The sequence below is a fragment of the Elephantulus edwardii genome, unplaced genomic scaffold (genome assembly GCF_000299155.1).
Source record: "Elephantulus edwardii isolate Elephantulus edwardi_28Jun2011 unplaced genomic scaffold, EleEdw1.0 scaffold00025, whole genome shotgun sequence".
Classification (NCBI taxonomy): Eukaryota; Metazoa; Chordata; class Mammalia; order Macroscelidea; family Macroscelididae; genus Elephantulus; species Elephantulus edwardii.
In genome coordinates, this window is record NW_006399775.1 from 5,166,466 (window position 1) to 5,186,427 (window position 19,962).

The 19,962-nt window shown below is 38.4% G+C and overlaps 1 protein-coding gene across 1 annotated transcript in view; it reads right to left on the reverse strand.

Annotated features, from left to right (window-relative positions):
• Positions 1-12,191, reverse strand: part of SH3YL1 (SH3 and SYLF domain containing 1) — a 94,881-nt gene extending 82,690 nt beyond the window's left edge. Inside the window, exon 1 of the mRNA XM_006882912.1 lies at positions 12,140-12,191. Coding sequence (XP_006882974.1) covers positions 12,140-12,191 — 52 coding nt within the window. The remainder of the gene's footprint in view (positions 1-12,139) is intronic.
• Between the last annotated feature and the right edge of the window lie 7,771 nt (positions 12,192-19,962).

A 19,962-nucleotide genomic window follows, 5' to 3' on the forward strand; every position in this document is an offset into this window, starting at 1 on the left:
AAATAAAAAAAAACAAAAACAGAACAGGTACATCTTGGAGAAGGTGCAGCCAGAGTGCTCCTTGGAGGCAAATATGATAAAGCTTCATCTCATACCTTAGGCATGTTGTTAGCTGTGGCTATCCCATGGAGAGTGATATCATGCTTGGAAAGGAGGAGGAATGGTAAAAGAGAGGAAGACACTCAACAAGTTGGATTGATACAGTGAGTGCAGCAACGGGCTCAGGTGTATTAGAGATGGCGAGGATGGCATAGGATAGGCCATTTTTCAGATCTGTTGTTCATAGGGTCGATAAGTGTTGTACTCAACTTGTATGTATATAATGCACATATTTGTATGTGTGTGTGTTGTTGTTAATAGGGTTCTTATCAACCACAGATCTGAACCTTGTCATATTCTGCACCATTCTCCGGATCCCTCCCATGCTTGAGTCTATTGTTACAATCAGTGTGCCAATCTATTTTGTTAAGAGTATTTATTCTTCTCTTCTTCTTACCCACCACCTGTCCTAGCATATTTTCTTCCTACTACTACTCCTGACAAGCTGCCCAAATTAAACTAAGCCATATATTTTTCTTTTTTCATTATTACACTTATTTACAAAATTAAAATACATTGTTTTCCAGAACAGATTTGTCCAATTTCCCTCACCCCCATCAAATTCTACAACCCTATAATTAATCTCCCCCTCCCCCTGCACTTACTCATCCCTCTGCTTCTACTTCCCTCTCCCTCCAACCCCCCCACGATCCTTACACTCATTCTACACTAATGGTTTTACACAGTATATTTTGATCAAAATGTTTCACCATCCTTGCCTCTAACAACTACCTTGGCTGCACTTCCTCCAAGACATACTTGTTCATTCTTTGGGCAGTCCTCAGAATATTCAGTATTCCTTTCCACCTCCACAATTAAAATACACCAATTCTCTTTTTTTGGTGTTGTTGTTATGTACCCTCGAGTCATCTACAACCCGTAGTGACTTTATGTACAACAGCTCTGAACTCTTCCTTGTCCTGAGCCAGTCTCACTACTGACACAACAAACCTCATTGCCCCAGATACTGTATCAATCCAACTCATTTGGGTTCTTCCTCTCTTGTGCTGTGCCTTCACTCTTCCAAGCATGATGTTCTTCTCCAATAACCCGTCTCTCCTGGCCACATGACCAAAGTTTGTGAGACATAGCTCCAAAATTCTAGCATCCAAGGAGAGGCTTGGTTTCTCCCTCTCCAAGACAGAATGATTTCTTTCCTTGGCAGTCCATGTTATGTTCAAGACTCTTCCAGCACCACAACTCGAACACATTGATTCTTTTTCTTTAGTCTTCCTTTTTCATTGTTCAACTTTCAGATACATAAGAAACAATTGAAAATGCCATGGATTCTATCAGGTGCACCTTAGACTTTAATGCAGCACTGTTGCTCTTTGGCATTTTAGAGAAATCCTTGATACCAAATTTTCCCAATGCAACACAGCTTTTGACTCATTGACTACTGATAACGTGGGTGTTGACTGTAGATTCAAGTAAAGTTAAATAACTGACAATGTCAAATTTTTCTCCATCTATTGATGCCTACTGGTCCAATAGTATGGATTTTTGTTTTCTAGATTTTAAGATGTAATCCATATTTTTATAATTGTTAAATGGAATGTGTTATTCAGTTCTTTATTTCTATTATTTTCTTTACTTTGGTTCATATGCAATCATTCATATATATTGCATTTTATCTCATTAATTACTATTTCTTGCCTATAATCACCTTCTTTACAAGTCTCTATTGAATTTTTCCTATTCCTTCACTCCAGTCTGTCCACTAACCTCTGTTATCTTAGTGATTTCCCCCTCCTTCTTCTTTTTTCTGCCCCCCATTTTCCCCTTACCCTTTTCCTTTTGAACATTTATACAGATCTATTTTCAAACCAGTGGTTGTATGTAGTATTTGTCCCTTTTTGACTGTGTTATTTCTCTCAACATAATGCTTTCTAGACTTTCCCTTATTGTATAGTATTTTATGAAATCATTGTTCCTTAATACTGCACAATATTCTGCTGTGTGGATACATAAAAAAATCTCAATGTATTCATTTGTTGATGGATGGACATTTGGGCTGTTTCCATTTTCTTGATATTGTTAATAGTGCTGCTATGAACATTGGTGTACATATATCCACTTGTGTCTCAGTTCTGATTTCTATGAAACATATTCCCAGAAATAGAATAGGTCGGTCATATTGGGTTTCTATGTTCAGCTTTTTGAGAAAATGCCAAACGCCTTCCATAGCATTTTACAATTCCACCAATAGTGCATAAGAGTTCCTATCTTCCTTCATCCTCTCCAAGATTTATTGTCTGTTGCACTGTTAAATTGTGCTACCACTGCTGGTGTGAAAGAGTGCCTCACAGTTGTTTTGATTTGCATCTCTCTAATTGCTAATGATTTTGAACATTTCATTGTGTCTGTTAGCCATCTAAATGTCCTCCTTTGTGAAGAGTATTTTCATGTATTTTGCCATTTTTGTGACTGGATCATCAAACTCTTTCTTGTGGAAGTCCTTCTGTATTTTTCAAACTTTTATGAGATCATTTTCTTTAATCAAATACTTGTGTGCATAAACACCTCCTCTAGTAGGATGAAATGAAAGCCTACAGAGTAGGAAACGTAACCAATATAGAAGACTATAGTCTTTGATTTTCTGAAGGAAGAGCTTCAAGTCCACTTTGATTTTTGCAATAATGTGTCAGCTGCATGAGTCTTCTTCCAATATAGTCTCACTTCTCAAATTATTGCTCACCATAAATATTGAATAGGTAAGGAAAAATATACATCCCGATGCATACATTTTCTGATTTAAAACTATACAGTGTTCCTTGGTTCTGTTTGGGCAACTGACTATTGATCTATAAATAGGTTTCATGTTTTTAGAGTTGACTGGTTTTTTTGTTTTTTGGTTTTGTTTTTTTAGGTGTCTTGGTGCTGAAGGAGTGTCCCACCTGCGTCCCTGCATGGAAGGCGTATCTTTCCTGTGGCTCTGCCTTATCCACCTGTGGTTCCACCCACTCTTTAGATCCAGTCAATTAACTTGAGCTGCTTTCATCCAAGAGTACTTTGGACTGGTCCAGCTGCAGCAGTTGTCTGACAGAGGAGACAGCTAATTCACAGGCCTTTTCTCTCCCAATTTGAAGCAACAGTTCAGAGAGAAACCCAGGCAGGATTTCTGAAGCAGTGACATTAGACCAAGAACCTGCTATCACCTCAGGTTTGAAAAATTCTACCACAGCAATGTCACGCATGAAGCAAGCTAATTCTCACCCTATACAAGCCCTAAGCAAGATGTAACTCCCAAAAAGTGACACTGAGTCAATGAATTTCCTGAAGACAGAAAGTCTAATAGAACTTTCTGACACAGAATTTAGAAGAACAATGATTAATTATTTTCAATGTATAAAAGGCAAACTTAAAGAATTACAGAACACTGCAAGCAAAAACCAAGAGAAGCTTTAAAAAAAAATCCCCAAAACCGCAGGTTAAGCAAATGAGGCATTAGAGGCTCTGGAAACACAAGAAACCATGATCTAAAATATGAAGACCAATGGTTCAGATGTTGTCAAATGTTTGAGGGACACTGAACAGAACTGAAGATATGAAACACAGAACAAGTGAAATAAGAAACAATGAGAACAATTGAAAAAAGATAGAATTGTCACTACTGATCTGCTAGAATTAAAAGCAGAATCAAAAAGGAAGGAAAAAGAAGAAAACCTAAGAATAACGCTGGGCACAATCAAGAGAAATAATATGCATATAATCAGAATCCCAGAACAGGATGAAGCAAGTAAGGCACTGAAAAAGTGGTGGAAGCATAGCTCGAAGAAAACTTTTCAGGCATAATGAAGAATGAGAGAATATATATTCAAGAAGCTGAGCAAACACCATATAGAATAGACCCCAAAAGAAAAACACCAAGGCATATCATGGTCAAATTTGCCAGAACCAAAGATAAGGTGAGAATTCTGAAAACAGTGAGGGAGAAAAAAAGAGTAACCTATAAGGGAGAGCAAATAAGCTTAAATGCTTATTTCTCAACAGAAACCATGAGAGCAAGACAGTGAAATGAAATATATCAAGCATTCAAAGAACACAAATGTCAATCAAAAATACTATACCCAGCAAAATAGCTCATCAAATATGAAGGAGATATAAAAAACAGAACATAAGGAAATTTGTAAAAACAAGACCAACATTACAGGAAACATTGGGAGAGGTCCTTCTTACAGAGGTGGGCCGAAAAGCAGAATGCAGGATGGACCAAAGTAAACAATAACAACAACAAAAAGAACTAAATAATATGATATTTGAAAAACCTTGCCTGTCAATAATCAAACTGAATGTGAATGGTTTAAAAGCATCACCAAAGAGAAAAAGAGTAGCTGATTGGATAAAAACAAAACCCCCCATCAATATGCTGTATACAAGAGACATACCAGAAAAGTAAAGAAAATAAAAGGGTGGAGGGGAAAAATACACACACACACACACACACATACATACACACACCCCCCCCAAGCAAATGGTAACAAGAAAAAGCAGGAGGAGCAATATTAATCTGTGATAAAAAATATTTCATTGTGAAACCACCACAAAGGACAAGGAAAGACACTACATAATGCTTAAAGGGTCAATAGAACAGAGGACATAAGCATAATAAATATCTATGCACCGAATAATACAGTTGCAAAATATATAAAACAAACATTAACAAAAACTGTAAAAGGAAATAGACACCACCACTATAATAGTTGGAGATTTCCATACACCACTCTCAAGACAAGACAGAACTACCAGAAAGAAAATCAACAAATATGCTCAAGACTTAAACCACACAATAAACCAACTTGATCTCATAGATATATACAGGCTAATGATGGCCCCCAAAAAGCACAGTATCCCTTCTTCTCAAAAGTGCATCCAACATTCTCGAGAATACATTACATTTTAGGTCACAAGGCAAGCATCAATGAATTAAAAAACAGAGAAATAATACAAAGCATCTCAAACCACAATGTTACAAAATTAGAAATTAATAACAAGAGGATAAAGGAGAAAAACCCAAACGTTTCAGAAGCTGAACATGAGTGGGTACCAAAAGAAATAAATAAAACTAAAAAGTTTCTTGAAACAAATGACAATGAAAGCACAACTTACTAAAACCTCTGGGAAACAGCCACGGCAGTAATCAGAGGTCAATTTATAGCACTAAACAAACACATCAGAAGGCAGGAAAAAATGACCATTGATTCTTTAACTCAACATCTTCAACAAATTCAACAAGAAAAGAAAGAAAACCTGATACCCTCTAAAAAAAATCCTGAAATGACAAAAAATAGGGCAGAAAGAAATGAAATAGAGAAAAGAAAAACAACTGAAACAATCAACAAAACCAGGATTTGGTTCTTTGAAAAGGTCAATAATCAACACACCACCAGCAAAATGAAATGGGCATGGTCACAATAGAACTAACTAAAATAAAAAGGCTAACTATGGAATATTATGAAAAACTATACTCAAATATGAAAACCTGGAGGAAATGGACAAATACTTTGAAACTCACAACCTAAACTGACATAGAATGAAACTGAACACCTGAACAGACCCATTATAAAAGAAGAATTTGAAAAGATAATAAAACAACTTCCAACCAAAAAAAAGTCCTGGACCAGATGGTTTTACAAGTGAATTCTACCAAACTTTCAGAGAACTGTCAACAATTCTATATAAAGTATTTGAGAAAATAGAAAAAGATGGAATTCTCCCAGATTCATTCTATGAAACAAAAATATCCTTGATACCAAAGCTAGGTAAAGACACTACCAAAATAGAAAATTATAGGCCAATTATCTCTTATGAACATAGAGGCAAAACTCCTGAATAAAATCCTGGCCAACAGAATCCAACAATACATCAAAGAAATAATTCACCATGATCTAGTGGGATTCATAACAGGCATGCAAGAATAGTTCAACATAAGAAAAATAATCAGTTTAATTCATCATATTAACAAAGCAAAGAATAAGAACCACATGATCCTATCAATTGATGCAGGAAAGGCCTTTGACAAACCACCCTCTTCTGATTAAAACACTCAACAAAATAGGAATAGAGGGAAATTTCCTCAACATATTATAAAGTACACACACAAACCTAAGAGCAACCATTGTTCTCACAGGAGAGAAATGAAAGGCATTCCCTTTGAGAACAGGAACTAGGCAAGGATGACACTATCACCTCTCTCATTAATATTGTATTGGAAGTCTTAGTGATAGCAATAACAGTTAAAATTATCTCTCTATGTAGATGATATAATACTTAGAAAGCCCTAAAGACTCAGCAAGAAAACTACTGGACATAGTTGACCAATTCCGCAAAGTGGCAGAACACAAGATCAACATACAAAAATCAATTGGATTTCTCTACAGTGGCAAAGAGAAAACAGAACTGGAGCATAAAAAAGCAAAACCCTTCATAATTGCTAATCATAAGATTAAATACTTGGGAGTAAATCTAACTAGAAATACAAAGGTCTTATTTAAAAAAAATACAAAACATTAATACAAGAAACATAAAGAAACTTGGATAAATGGAAGAATATACTTTTCTCTTTGATAGGAAGACTCATTATTGTGAAAATGGCAATTCTACCAAAGGCAATTTGCATGTTCAATGCAATACCAAAGCAAATACCAATTCAATTCCTCAATGAGATTGGCAATCTCCAATTTCATCTGGAATGGAAAGATACCCTGAATAAGCAAAGCACTCCTTAAAAAGAGAAACAAGGTAGAAGACATCTCAGTCCCTGATATCAAATCCTACTACACTGCCATGGTGGTCAAGACAGCATGGTACCGGTACAATGACAGACACATAGATCAATGGAATGGAAATGAAACCCAGAAATCAGCCCATCTACCTATCGTCAATTGAGTTTTGAGAAGGAGGTGAAATCAGTGAAGTTGGGAAATGACAGCCTTTTCAACAAATGGTAGCAAAATTGGAAAACTATCTGCAGAAAACTCATGCAAGACCCACATCTCACACTATACACAAAAACCTACTCAAAATAGATCAAGGACCTAGGACTAGAGAAAAGCTTGGAGGAACTCTAGAAATCCTAATCCACAACATAAGCAGTCTTCCAAGCATCTTGAAAAACCTACAGCCAGGAAAGGATAAAATAGTTGAATGGGCACTTCTAAGAATCAAATAATCCCTGTGCACATCCAAAAACTTTGCCAACAGGGTAAAAAAGAAAGCCACAGACTAGAAAGAATATTTGGTAATGGCATGTCTGATAAGAGATAATAATGCATACTGCATTGAAACAGATGAGGGAGAAAATTGTTTAAAAGGGATCTGTGATTAGGTATTTTTGTCAGGAGTTCAGAGCGAAGGCTGCATAGTGGAGTGAACCTGGAGGGAGGGATTGTAAAACAATGAAAGAATTTTTCTTTTACTTTTCCAGGAGAGTAGTATACTAGAGGGGAAGTTTGGGAGGGGAGAAAAGTGCAACAAAGAATGAATGGAAATCCAAAGTCTCTGTAAATTTTCATTAATAATTTTAAAAAAAATGCATCCCTGATTTTGAACCATGAGGGTTCACTTGCTCTGTTCAGACAACAGTTTCTTGATATAGGTATAGGTTTTGCATGAGCACAATCAAGTGTTCTGGAATTCCCATTCTTCTCAATGTTATCCACTATTTGTTATGATTTATACACATCAAATGCTTTTGCATCGCTGATAAAATACATAAAGACACCTTCTGGTACTCTTTTTTAATTATTAAATTTTTATTGATATTTTGATGAAAGTTTACAGAAAACTTGGATTTCCATCATTTATTGTTGCACAGTTTCATCACTACCCTACTAGTTTGCTTTTCTCTTGAAAAATATTCTTCCATTGTTGCACAACTTCCTCCTTTCCTCCTGCCCCCCCCCCTGCCCAGTCCACTTTGCTATGCACCTCTTACTCTGGACTACTGTCATGCAAATAATACCTAAACATATATTTCTTTTAGACAGTTCTTTCCCTCATCTATTTAAATGCAATGTTATGTATACCCTCTTTTTCTTAGTTTCCCACCAACCCAATGTCAGTCATGTTTTATAACACTGGTACTAAGAAGTATTTGTCCTTTTGTGACTGAAATGTTTCACTCAGAATAATGTCACCCATTTTGTATAATATTTTATTAGTTTCTTGTTTTTCAGTGTTGCATAATATTCCATTGTGTGAATATACCACAGCTTCAGTATCCATTTGTTTGTTGTTGGGCACCTGGGTTGTTTCCATCACTTTGTTATTGTGATCAACACAGCAGGGAACATGGGTGTGCATATATCTGCTTGGGTGGCAGTTCTAGTTTCTTTAGGGTATATTCCCAGTAGTGCATTTGCTGGGTCAAATGGTATTTCTGAATTCCAAAATCAATCTCCATAATAGTCTATGTGTTTCCTACTGCCAAGGGGGCCCTTTAGAGTAGTGAGAGAAGACCTTCACCCTGAAACCCACAGCGTCCCTTTTCAGCAGGAAGTAGCTAAGAGAATACGCCGTCCCCTTTTCCTTATGAATCAGGGTGAAGTCTCTCTCAGGGAGGAGTGATAGGGAATGGCAAAGGACACACTGACAAAGAAGATTAATCAGAACTGGCTTTGACAAGCACTGTGGCATTTGGACAAGAACAAACTGGGAGGAGGGTAGAGAGAATAGTGCAACAATGAATGAGTGGAAGCCCAAAATCTCTGTAAATGTTTATGAAAATTAATAAAATATAATTATAGAAAAAAAAATGGTATTTCTATTTCCAACTTTTTGAGAAAGTGTCATATTGCCTTCCAGAGTAGTTGTACCATTTTACACTCCCACCAACAGTGAATAAGGGTTCCTATTTCTCCACAATCTCACCAGCATTTGTTCTTTACTGCTCTGCTGAACTTTGCTATTGTTACAAAGGTGGGATGATACCTTAAAGTTCTTATAATATGAATCTATCTTAGTGTTAGGAATTTTGACCATTTCTTGTGTGTGTTTGTCATCTGAAAGTCTTGTTTGGTAGTGTTCATATCCTGTGCCCATTTTATGATTCAGTTGTTTATCTTGTTGAGGTGCTGGAGTATTTGATAATTTTTTTATAAGTCCTTTATCAGACATGTCATTACCAAATATTTTTCCCAATGTGTGGCTTTTGTTTTCACTCTGTTGGAAGATCTTTATGATGCACACAGGAATGTGGTTCTTAGAAGTTCTCATTCATCTATTTCATTCTCTCTTGGTTGTAGGATTTTGGGGATTCTTTAGAGACTGTTCATTTTGTGGATTAGGACTTCTAAAGTTCTTCCAGGTTTTGTCTAATAAAGCTTATCGTCCTTGGTTTCATTCATTGGTCCTTGATCCACTTTGAGTTGGTTTTTGTCTAAGGTGTGTGGTGTGGGTCTTGCCTGAGTTTTCTACAGATAGTTTTCCAATTTTGCCAACACCATTTGTTAAAAAAGGCTGTCATTTCTCCACTTAACTGATTTCATCTCCTCCTCAAAAATCAGCTGACCATAAGTTATTTAGCTTCTACATAGAATATTTTGTAAACTTTACTCTCCTGTGATTATTTTCTAGTTTTATCTCATTGTGATCTGAGAACATATTTTGTATCATCTCAATGTTTATTTTGTTGAGGCTTGTTTGTGTCCTAATATGTGATCAGTTCTGGAGAACGTGTGATGTGCACTTGAGAAGAACATTAAATGAGTTTTAATTGGGTGCAGTTCCCTGAATACATTTACAATATTGAGTTGGCTGATTGTGTAGTTCAGGTCTTCTGCATCTTTGTTGTGTTTGAGTTGACCTATCCTTTGGTGATAGTGATGTGTTGAAATCTCCTACCACTATTGTAATGTTGTCTGCTTCTTTCTTCAAATCTGTTAACCATTGTTTTATGTATTTTGCACATCTTGGTGCATAAACGTTGGCCAAATTTATGTCTTCATTATCTATTGTGCTTTTAATCAGTATGTAATACTCTTCCTTAACTTTGATGGTGGTTTTCATTCTGAAATCTATTTTATCAGAGATTAATATTGCCACTCTTGATTTTATGAGGTTGCCATTTGCTTGGTATATTTTTTCCCCCAGCCTTTGATTTTGAGTCTGTCTTTTTCTCCTTTTTTTAGATGAGTCTCATATAGGGAACACATTGATGCACTTTGGTTCTTGGGTTTTGTTTTTTAAATCCATTCTACTACTCTTTTTCACTTAATTGGTACATTTAGTTCATTCACATTAAGTGGATTCTTGTCAGGCCAGGTTTTACATTTGCCATTTTGAGTGTTTATTTTTCTGTTGTTTCTGGTTACTATGGTCCACACACTTCCTTTTGGCATCGTTGTGTGAAAGACTTCACTTAAAATTTCTTTTAGTTTTGATCTTGTTTTAACAAATTCCTTACATTCCTTCTCTTCTGCAAAGGATCTAATTTCTCCTTCATATTTGATTGAGAGCTTTGCTGGGTACAGCATCCTTGGCTGGCAATAATTTTCTTTCAACTTACCATATTTGGTACACTTTCTAGCTCACATGGTTTTGCCTGAGAAATCAGAACTTAATCTATTGTTTCTCCTTTGTAGGTGAATCTTAGTTTTTCTCATGTTGCTTTGTGTATTCTTTAATTTGAAGAATTTGTGATATGTTTTGATGTTTTACTTTTTAGGTCTAGTCTATTTGGTGTTCACTGTGCTTCTTGAATTTGGATTTCCTCATTCTTCAAGATACCTGTGGCAGTTTCTTTGGTACTACTTCTACTATTTTCTCAGTGATTTCCCAGTCACTCCCCTGTTCTGGAATTCCAACCATATGTTATTCTGTTTGAAGTCATCCCACATGATTTCAAGGTTTTCTTCATTTTCTTTACATCTCATTTCTGATTTTTTTTGTCGGATGTTTTCAGTGAGGCTCTTATCTTCCAATTCACTGACTCTATGTCTTCAGTTGTACCTTTTTGTGCTACCAGTATGTTGGACACTTCTGCCATATTAGTCTTAACATTTTAGATTGCATTTTCATGCTTTTCTGTTATTTGCAGTACTGTGTTAGTTGTACCCTCATTGTCTTCCGATTATTTTTTAAGTTCTTATACCTTCTTATCTATTCTATCAGTTCTTTCTCCCATCTTTTGCATTTCCTTCCATAGCTCTTCAAGTTGTTCCTCATCAATATATTTCTTCTGGACTGTTGTCTCTGGAGTATTTGGTTTCTTAATTGTTTCTTCTACATTTTTCATTTTCTTTCATACCTGCTCAAGTTGTTCCTCATCAATGTATTTCTTCTGGGCTGTTGTTTCTGAGGTATTTGCTTTCTTAATTGTTTCTTCCATCATTTGTATTTTCTTCTGTAGCTGTTCAAATAATTCCAATATATTTCTTCTGGTTCTCTCTATCTGAGGTATTCACTGGGTGTGCTTTTTTAGGAGATGGATTATTTTGTTTTTTCATGATAACTGAGGCAGACTGCTGCCTTCTTGACATTATGCAAGTCTTTTCTTAGTAGATATTAAGTCGTTATAACTATATAGTGACCGAGAGTATGGCAGTGATTTGTAAATGATCTGTATATTTGTGCTTTCCCTTTGAGAACTGGCTCTGCTGCCTCACTTAAGCTCCAGCTGTACTGCTCCTTTCTGCTTGAGCTCAAGGGGTCCCACACGGTCCAGCCAAACAGCACTAATCTCCACAAAGTACTTAAATGGAAAACCAGGAAGCCTTGCTTTTCCCTTCAAGAACAGGTTCTGCTGCCCCACTCAAATTTCATTTGTCCTGCTCCCTTCTGCTTGAGCGTGGTCCAGCCAAACAGCAGTGATCCCCACAAAATAACTAAATGGAAAACCAGAAAGCTTTGGTTTTCCCTTCGAGAACTAGCTCTGCCACCTCACTGGAGCTCCAGCTGTCCAGCTCCCTTCTGCTTGAGCTTGTTCCAGCTAAACAGCAGTGAGCCCCACAAAGTACCTGAATGGAAAACCAGGAAGTCTTGCTTTTCCCTTCAAGAACTTGTTCTGCTGCCTCACTCAAATTCCAGCTGTCCTGCTCACTTTTGGGTGTGTTGCTCTCAGGAGCTTCACTCCCAGGTGCATCCTCAATCATTGTTCTTTTGAATTCTGTGTTAGAAAATTCCATCAGACTTTCTGGATTCAGGAAATCCACTGATACCGTGTAACTTTTGGGGTGGTGACATCTTGTTTTGGTAAGGTAGTCTGATTCTTTGGTGACACTGCTGTGGTAGAATTCAGGAAGTCACTGCTTCAGAGGGGGGCAGGGCAGCTACCTTTCCTAAGTTTCTCTCTGATCTTTTGACTCAAGGGAAGACCTGGAGAGATATGACCTGTGAGTTAGCTGTCTTCTGTCAAGCAACTGCTGCAGCTAGGCTAGGTAGGTCCAAGGTGCCCAGGGCTAAATGCAGCTGAAGAGGAAATGGAATCACCTGTGATATTGCTATCACTGGTGCAGCTCAGGGGGGCAAAAGCAGGTTGTCCTCCAGACACAGGGTGTCCAGGCAGCAGGACCAGATCCTCCAGGCTGTGGGGCTGGGCTTCCAGGCAGTGGGCAGGAGTGTCCCTGTGGTGGGGTTGCAGGTCCTCCAGGTGGTGGTGCCAGGGCATCCAGGCAGCTGGCAGAAGCATCCAGAGGTGGGGCCAGGTCTTGCAGGTTGTGGGGCCGGGGCCACCAGGTGAAGGGTCTGAGGCCTCCAGGCATTGTGCCTCAGCCTAGTGCTGCAGGTATGAGAGCAGTCCAGGTCACACTAAGAACTATTTAATACAGGTACCTAATTAATGGATTGGAATAGATCCACAGCTGCTGACAATGAATGCAATGGCTGCTGACCAGTACTCTCTTCTTTCAGCCAATATCCATCAAGCATCAGCAATGATATCTTTAGTGTCATAACCTCTTCTAAACACAGCCTGTATGTCTGGCAGGACTTTGTTTATGGACTGTCCTAGTGGGTTTTGGATAATCTTCAGCAAGACTTTGCTTGCATCTGATATTAACAACACTGTTTGATAATTTTCACATTGTTAGATCACCTTTTTTGGGAATGGGAACAAATATGTATCTCTTACAGTCGTTTGGCCAGGTAGCTGTCCTTAAGATTCCTTAGCACAATATGGGGAGCACATCACCAGCTGCAGCTCTTTGTTGAAATATGTTCATTGGTATTCCATGCATTAGTGGGACCCTATTTTTTTCCAATTCCTTCAGAACTGACCTCTTCCTAGTGTTTACTAAAGAAAGAAATGTGGTTTAGTGTTCACGTTCTAAGCCAAGACTAGATTTAACTTGTTTTATATATTCTAACCACTTGATAAATATAAGGGGAAAAAAAGTTTAAAAAAAATATGTATGGAGTAAAAGATGGGAACAGAGGGGTGAGGATGGGTAGGGGGAAAATTGCAGAGTTGCATAATTTGCTGGTTGGAGGGTAAAGGTAGAGGAAATGGGAAAGATCCTGCATGGACTTGAAAAGAAAGGGTAAAGGTGGGCACAGTCCAGTGGCGATTAATTTTATTAAACATAGTAAGTGGGAATGATTTTATAAAACACAATGGGAATGAAGAACAGTATGAAACACAATGAATACAACAAACTTTGTAAGCAAACCAAAATAAAAGTAAAAAGTAATGCCAAAAAACCCCTTATCAACTATTTTATAATGTATGTTATTATTTCATCCCTGAGGTTATATAGTATTCATAATATCATAATAGTATCAAAATTGATATCATCCTTGCAAGGTAGAGGAAGGACAAAGCCTAATCAGTAAATGCTAAAATGAATAAAAATGTTATCTCTGCTAAAATAAATATTCCTATTAGTATACAAGTATCAAAAAATGCCCAACCTATTGCTGCTCCTGGGAGGCAAGGATTCTGGGGCTTCATCTGACATACTTTGGACATGTAAGGAGGGACCAGTCCTTGGAGAAGGATGTCATGCTTACGAGGGTGGAGGGACAGCACAGGAGGGGAAGGCCCTCTATGAGGTGGATTGATTCAGTGACTGGGGTAATCGGATGGGTGTGTCAGAGACAGTGTGATCAGCACAGGACAGAGCAGAGTTTAGAGCTGTTGTACACAGGGTTGCTATGAGTCACAAGCAACTCGATGGCACATAACAACAACAACATTACTGCCAAGTGGATTCACGTGTAGTGACCCTACCACACAGTGCAGTACTGTCTCATAATGTTTCAGAGGTTATAATCTTTATGTAAATTATCTCTAGTGGCACAGTTGTTAGGCACTCAACTGCTAACCAAAGATTGTCTCCACTGGGTGCTTCACAGGACAAAAATGTGCACTCAGATTTCATAAAAATTACATAAAACTTAAGAGACAGTTATATTCTATTCCATAGGGTCAACTATATGTCAGAATCAAATGAGGGCAGTAGGTTCGAGCTTGGGGAATTTTAATGGGAACAGAATACTATATGTTTCTCCAGGAGAATGGCTTGTGTATTCTACCTAACAACCTGATAGATAGAAACCAAGCATTTGAATACTATACCACCATGGCTCCTCTATTAGTATTCACACCTTAAAACAATAAGCAGTCTAGGATCATATCCTGTGTTTACCTCCATTATGTTTCCACTAGTTTATAGTTGTTGTTGTTGTTGTTATGTACCCTATGTACAACAGCCCTAAACCCTGCTCTATGCCTTGCCAATCTTATTGTATCCAACACGTCTATCCCCATTACTACAGTGACTGAATCAATCCATCTCATCAAGGATCTTTCTCTTCTGTGCTGTCCCTCAGTCCTCCCAAGCATGAAGTCCCTCTTCACGGACTGATTCTGCCTTACATGTCCGAAGTATGTCAGAAGGAGCTTCCGAATCCTTGGCCCCAAGGAGCAGCCTAGCTTCACCCTCTCCAGGACAAACTTGTTTGTTCTCCTATCAGTCCATGGTATATTCAATACTCTTCTCCAGCACCAAAGCTCAAAGACATCAACTCTCCTCTATCATCCCTAGTTATAGTCCAGCTCTCTGATGCATAGCAAATAATTGCAAAGACCAGGGCCTGTATCAGGCGTACCTTAATCTCCAGACTAACGTTACACTTCAGTACTCTGGAGAGGTCTCTGACAGTACACTTTCCCAATGCAATTCTTTTAATTTCCTGGCTCCTGGTACCAAGAGTGTTGATTGTAGAGTCAGGCAAACAGAAGCTGTCAACAATCTCAATCTCTTCATCATCCATCATGATGCCACCAATCAGCCCGGAGGTGAGAAACTTTGTTTTCTTGATGCTGCGATTCAATCAATATTGAAGGCTGCAGTCTTTGACCTTCTGCAGCAAGCACTTGAGGCCCTCCTCAGTTTCAGCTAGCAGAGTTGTGTCATCTGGATAACGTAGATTGTTGATAAGTCTACCTCCAATCCTGATGCCACACTTCTCCTCCAGCCTCCCAGATAATCTGTTCCACATTCTGCATATAGATTGAAAAGATATGGCGATAGGACACATCTTTGAAGCACACCCTTCCCAATTTTGGGGTTTTTTTCCCCTCAAATTTGAACCATGCAATGTTTTCTTCTTCTGTTCTGACAACTGCCTCCTGGTCCAAGTATAGGTTTTGTATAAGCACAATCAAGTATTCTGGGATTCCCATTCTTCTCAGTCAGCCAGTTTGTTGTGATCCACACAGTCAAATGCCTTTGCATAGTCAATGAAACAGTCTGCTACTCTCTGCTCTCAGCCAAGATCCATCTGATATTAGCTATAATATCCCTAGTGCCATGGCCTCTTCTAAATTCAGCCTGCACTTCAGGCAATTCTCTGTTGATGTGCTGTTCCAGTCATTTTTGGATAATCTTCAGCAGAATCTTGTTTTCATGTGATATCAATGATACTGTTCAATAATTTCCTCACTCTGTTAGATCACCTTTCTTTGGAATGGGAAAAAACATAGATCTCTTCTAGTCAGTTGGCCAGCTGGCTGTGCTCCAAATTTCTTGGCACAACTTCATGAGCACATCCAGAGCAGCAACTGTTTGTTAAAATATGTCAACTGGTATGCCATCAATTCCTGGGGCCTTGTTTTTGCCAGTTCTTTCAGAGCAGCTTGAACTTCTTCCTTCAGCACCTCTTGCTTATAACTTGTTTCATGAAATTCTTCTGTGTCCACCAATTCCTTTTGGTACAATGACTTTGTGCTTCAGTTCCTTGAGCTTAAGAAATGCTGTGTGAGTTCAAGCCTTTTGATTTTCTGACTCCAGCTCCTTGCACATTTCATTGTAATATTTTACCACTAATACAATTTTTTTTTTTTACTTTCCTCTTCACCTATGGTAGGTGTGGCCATGTGAGTCCAATCACAAGACAGAAACCACTTAGTAAGTTAAAATAGGGGGATGTTTAGTACAAATACTAACTAATGATGATAAAACACACCAGGAAGCTCTGTAAGGTATTATAGGCCTGGAAAAAAGTATTCATGGAAGAAAAATGTGGAAGGAGAAGATGTGGTTCAGCCCAGGGAACACAAGACAAATTTGCAGGTTTGGCTAGTTTGAATTTGGTCTGGATTTACAAGGCAAGAAATGGGCCACCTTCAGGGGTACAGCAGAGAGAGTAGGTGATTAGCAGCTGGTAGTATGATGTACTTTGGAAGATTGTGTTTGGGAGAAACAGGAACCCAAAGGAACATTCAGGGGCTCTAGTTTCCCTGCCTTGAGAGGGAAGGGAAGGATTTACCTAAGGAAAGATGGTAAGATTGCAGGCGAACTAGTTTTTTTTCAGAGAATGACTAGGGCAGGACACTCAGGGTGCCAAGAGAGCTTCTCCCTCCAGTACTATCCCTCTGGAACTTTCTCCTGGGAGAAAAAAAAATAATATCCTTAAGCTCACCTTTAAAGACATAAAACAAAACAAAAAATCATCCATTATTTGCATGAGAAAATACATTAGGAGGTACATTAAGAGCTGAACTTTTCTTTTTTTCTCTATTGTTATATCAAGCCTACAGCAAACTTTTTTTCCACCCTCATGGTCTAGAAAGCCTGAATACTTAATTATCTAGGAACATCTGGTGGCTTACTGGTAAGGAGTTGTGCTGCCAATCCAAAGGCATGTGGTTCAAATCCTGTGCAATTTATTGCCTCTGAAAATCTGCTGGAGAGTCAGTTATGTGATAGTTCCAATGCCATGGTATAAAAAAAAAAAATGTCTTTTATAAGTTTGGAGCTCTGGGGCAAAAATCTCAGGGAATTGACCTTCTAATCCAAAGATGGTGTCTCTCCAGTGATTCAATGGGCAATATCCTCTCATGAAATCTGCAGCCTCCAAAAACAGGCCAGTATACAACTAGTATACAGTCAGTTGATCATATGGTATACAAACAAAATTAAGACTGGTGCTCTGGTGGCCTACTGGTAAGGAGCTGTGCTTGTTAACCCAGAGATAGGTGGCTTGAATCCGCCAGCTGCTCTGTGGAGGAAATATGGGCAGTCTCTTCCCATGAGATTTATTACCACTGAAAATCTTCTAGAGGGTCAGCTATGAGTCATTTCCAAGTTGATGGCAATGACTTGCATCATTGAGCCCTTTATGGAAGGAAAAACAAAACAAAACTGTTGACGAATTTATATGGGCTTATTCTTTAAGACAAATTTTAAAGTGTACCTTCTCCATGAAACTTTTCAACATGAAAGTCATTTAAATAAATTTGTGTGCTACTTGCAACTTGGCCATGGCAATGCCAGCCATCCCACTCGCTTGGCTGGCTGACTTGCAGAGTGTAGAGAGACAATAGCTTGCCTCTGGAAACCCTATGAACCTGGAGAAAGGATGAAAGTTTACAGAAGGTGTGCAGGAGGTCCATTCATAGGGTCGCTATGAGTTGTCTGCAACTCGATGGCACTCACCACCACCACTAGTAGAAAGAGAGTTGCAGGATAGAGCAAGTGCGCGTGCGAGAGCAGCAGTTGTCCTAGCGTACAGAAAGCCATGCTCCCAAGCCAAATGTAGATTACTCCACGGCCCTCAGACCTGCCTTTTTGGTGAAACATTCTTCTAGGTCGTGTAACCCTGGTATGTCCACTTGCTGTACAGAGGTAACTCATGGTTGCTGTGAAGCCGAACACTGTGACACTGATGAGTCAAATGAGAAAATGGTTACCCATGGTGGACAGTGTTTGGTGAAGCTCCCTGAATACAACAGGCATGGAAGCAGGAGTGGCATCCACTTCCACAATAGCTTACCTCAGGAAACCCTATGACCCTGGAGAAAGGATGAAAGTTCTACAGGAGGTGTCCAGGACTTTTATTCTTAGGGTCGCTATGAGTTACCTGAGACTCAACGGCACTTAACAACAACAAAAATTTGCAATTTACTGAAAGCACTTGATGGGATTATAATTGTTTGCTCATATGGTATTGTTACATGCTGTCATGTAGCTCATAGCAACTCTATGAACAACAGATCTGAACTCTTCCCTATTCTGTGCATTCTTGCCATTTCTGATACACTTGAGTCCATTGTTATCACTGCTGTGTCAATTCTTCTTTTTTGTTACACTTTTTTAAATTAATTTTAATGAAAGTTTACAGAGCCTTTGGATTTCCACTCATTCATTGTTGTACTTCTCTCCCTGCTGAACCTCCCCTCACTGTTCTCTCTATACTACGAATAGTAAAAGAAAAATTCTTTCCTTGTTAATACAATTCCTCCTCCCAAGTCTACTCCACTCTGCTGCCTTCGTTCTGAACTCCTGTCATATACCCCTTTTAAGCAGTTCTCTCCCTCATCTGTTTCAATGCAGATACATAATTTATCCCATTTTTCTCAGTCTCCCTTCAACCCCCAATGTTAGTCCCATTTTACAAAAGTGGAACTATAAAATATTTGTCCTTTTGTGACTGAGATATTTCACTCAGCACAATGTCCTCCAGGGTCATCCATTTTGTATTATATTTCATGAGTTCCTTGTTTTTCAATGCAGCATAGTATTCCCTTGTGTGAATATACCACAGCTTCTCTATCCATTTGTTTGCTGATAGGCACTTAGGTTGTTTCTAACTCTTTGCTCTTGTGAACAAAGCCACAATAAACATGGCTGTGCATCTATCTATTTGGGTGGTGGTTATGGTTTCTTTGGATTATATTCCCAGTAGTGGAATTGCTGGGTCAAATGGTATTTCTATTTGCAACTTTTTGAGAAAGTGTCATACAGCCTTCGACCAACAATGAATGAGGGTTCCAGTTTCTTCACAACCTCTCCAGCATTTTTTGTTGTTCTGTTAAATTTTACAATTTGAACTGGGGTGGGATGATATCTCATAGTAGTTTTGATTGGCATCTCTCTTAGAGATGTTAGTTTGGCATCTGAATATCTTCTTTGGTTAAGTATGTTTATATTCTGTGCCCATTTTTCAATTGGATTATTTACCTTTATCTTGTCGAGGTGCTCAGTGGCTTATCTGACAGGTCATTACCAAATTTTTCCCCGAGTCTGTGGCTTGCCTTTTTACCCTGTTTGAGAAGTTTTTGGATGTGCATAGGGATTTGATTTTTAGAAAGTCCCATTCACCTACTTTGTCCTCTCCTGGTTGTATATTTTTCAGGATGGCTTGGAAGACTGTTTATGTTTTAGATTAGGACTTTTAGAGTTCTTCCAAACTTTTCTTTATTGAAGTTTATAGTCCTTGGGTTTAGTCCCAGGTCCATGATCCACCTTGAGTTGGTTTTAATCCCCTATGCTGACCTTCATAAACATGATGTCATTTTCCAATGGTTAGCCTCTCTTAAGAACATGTCCATTCTTCAACGAGATGGAAAAGGCAATCTCCAATTTCGTATGGAATGGGAAAAAGCCCCGAATAAGCAAAGCACTCCTTAAGAATAGAAGA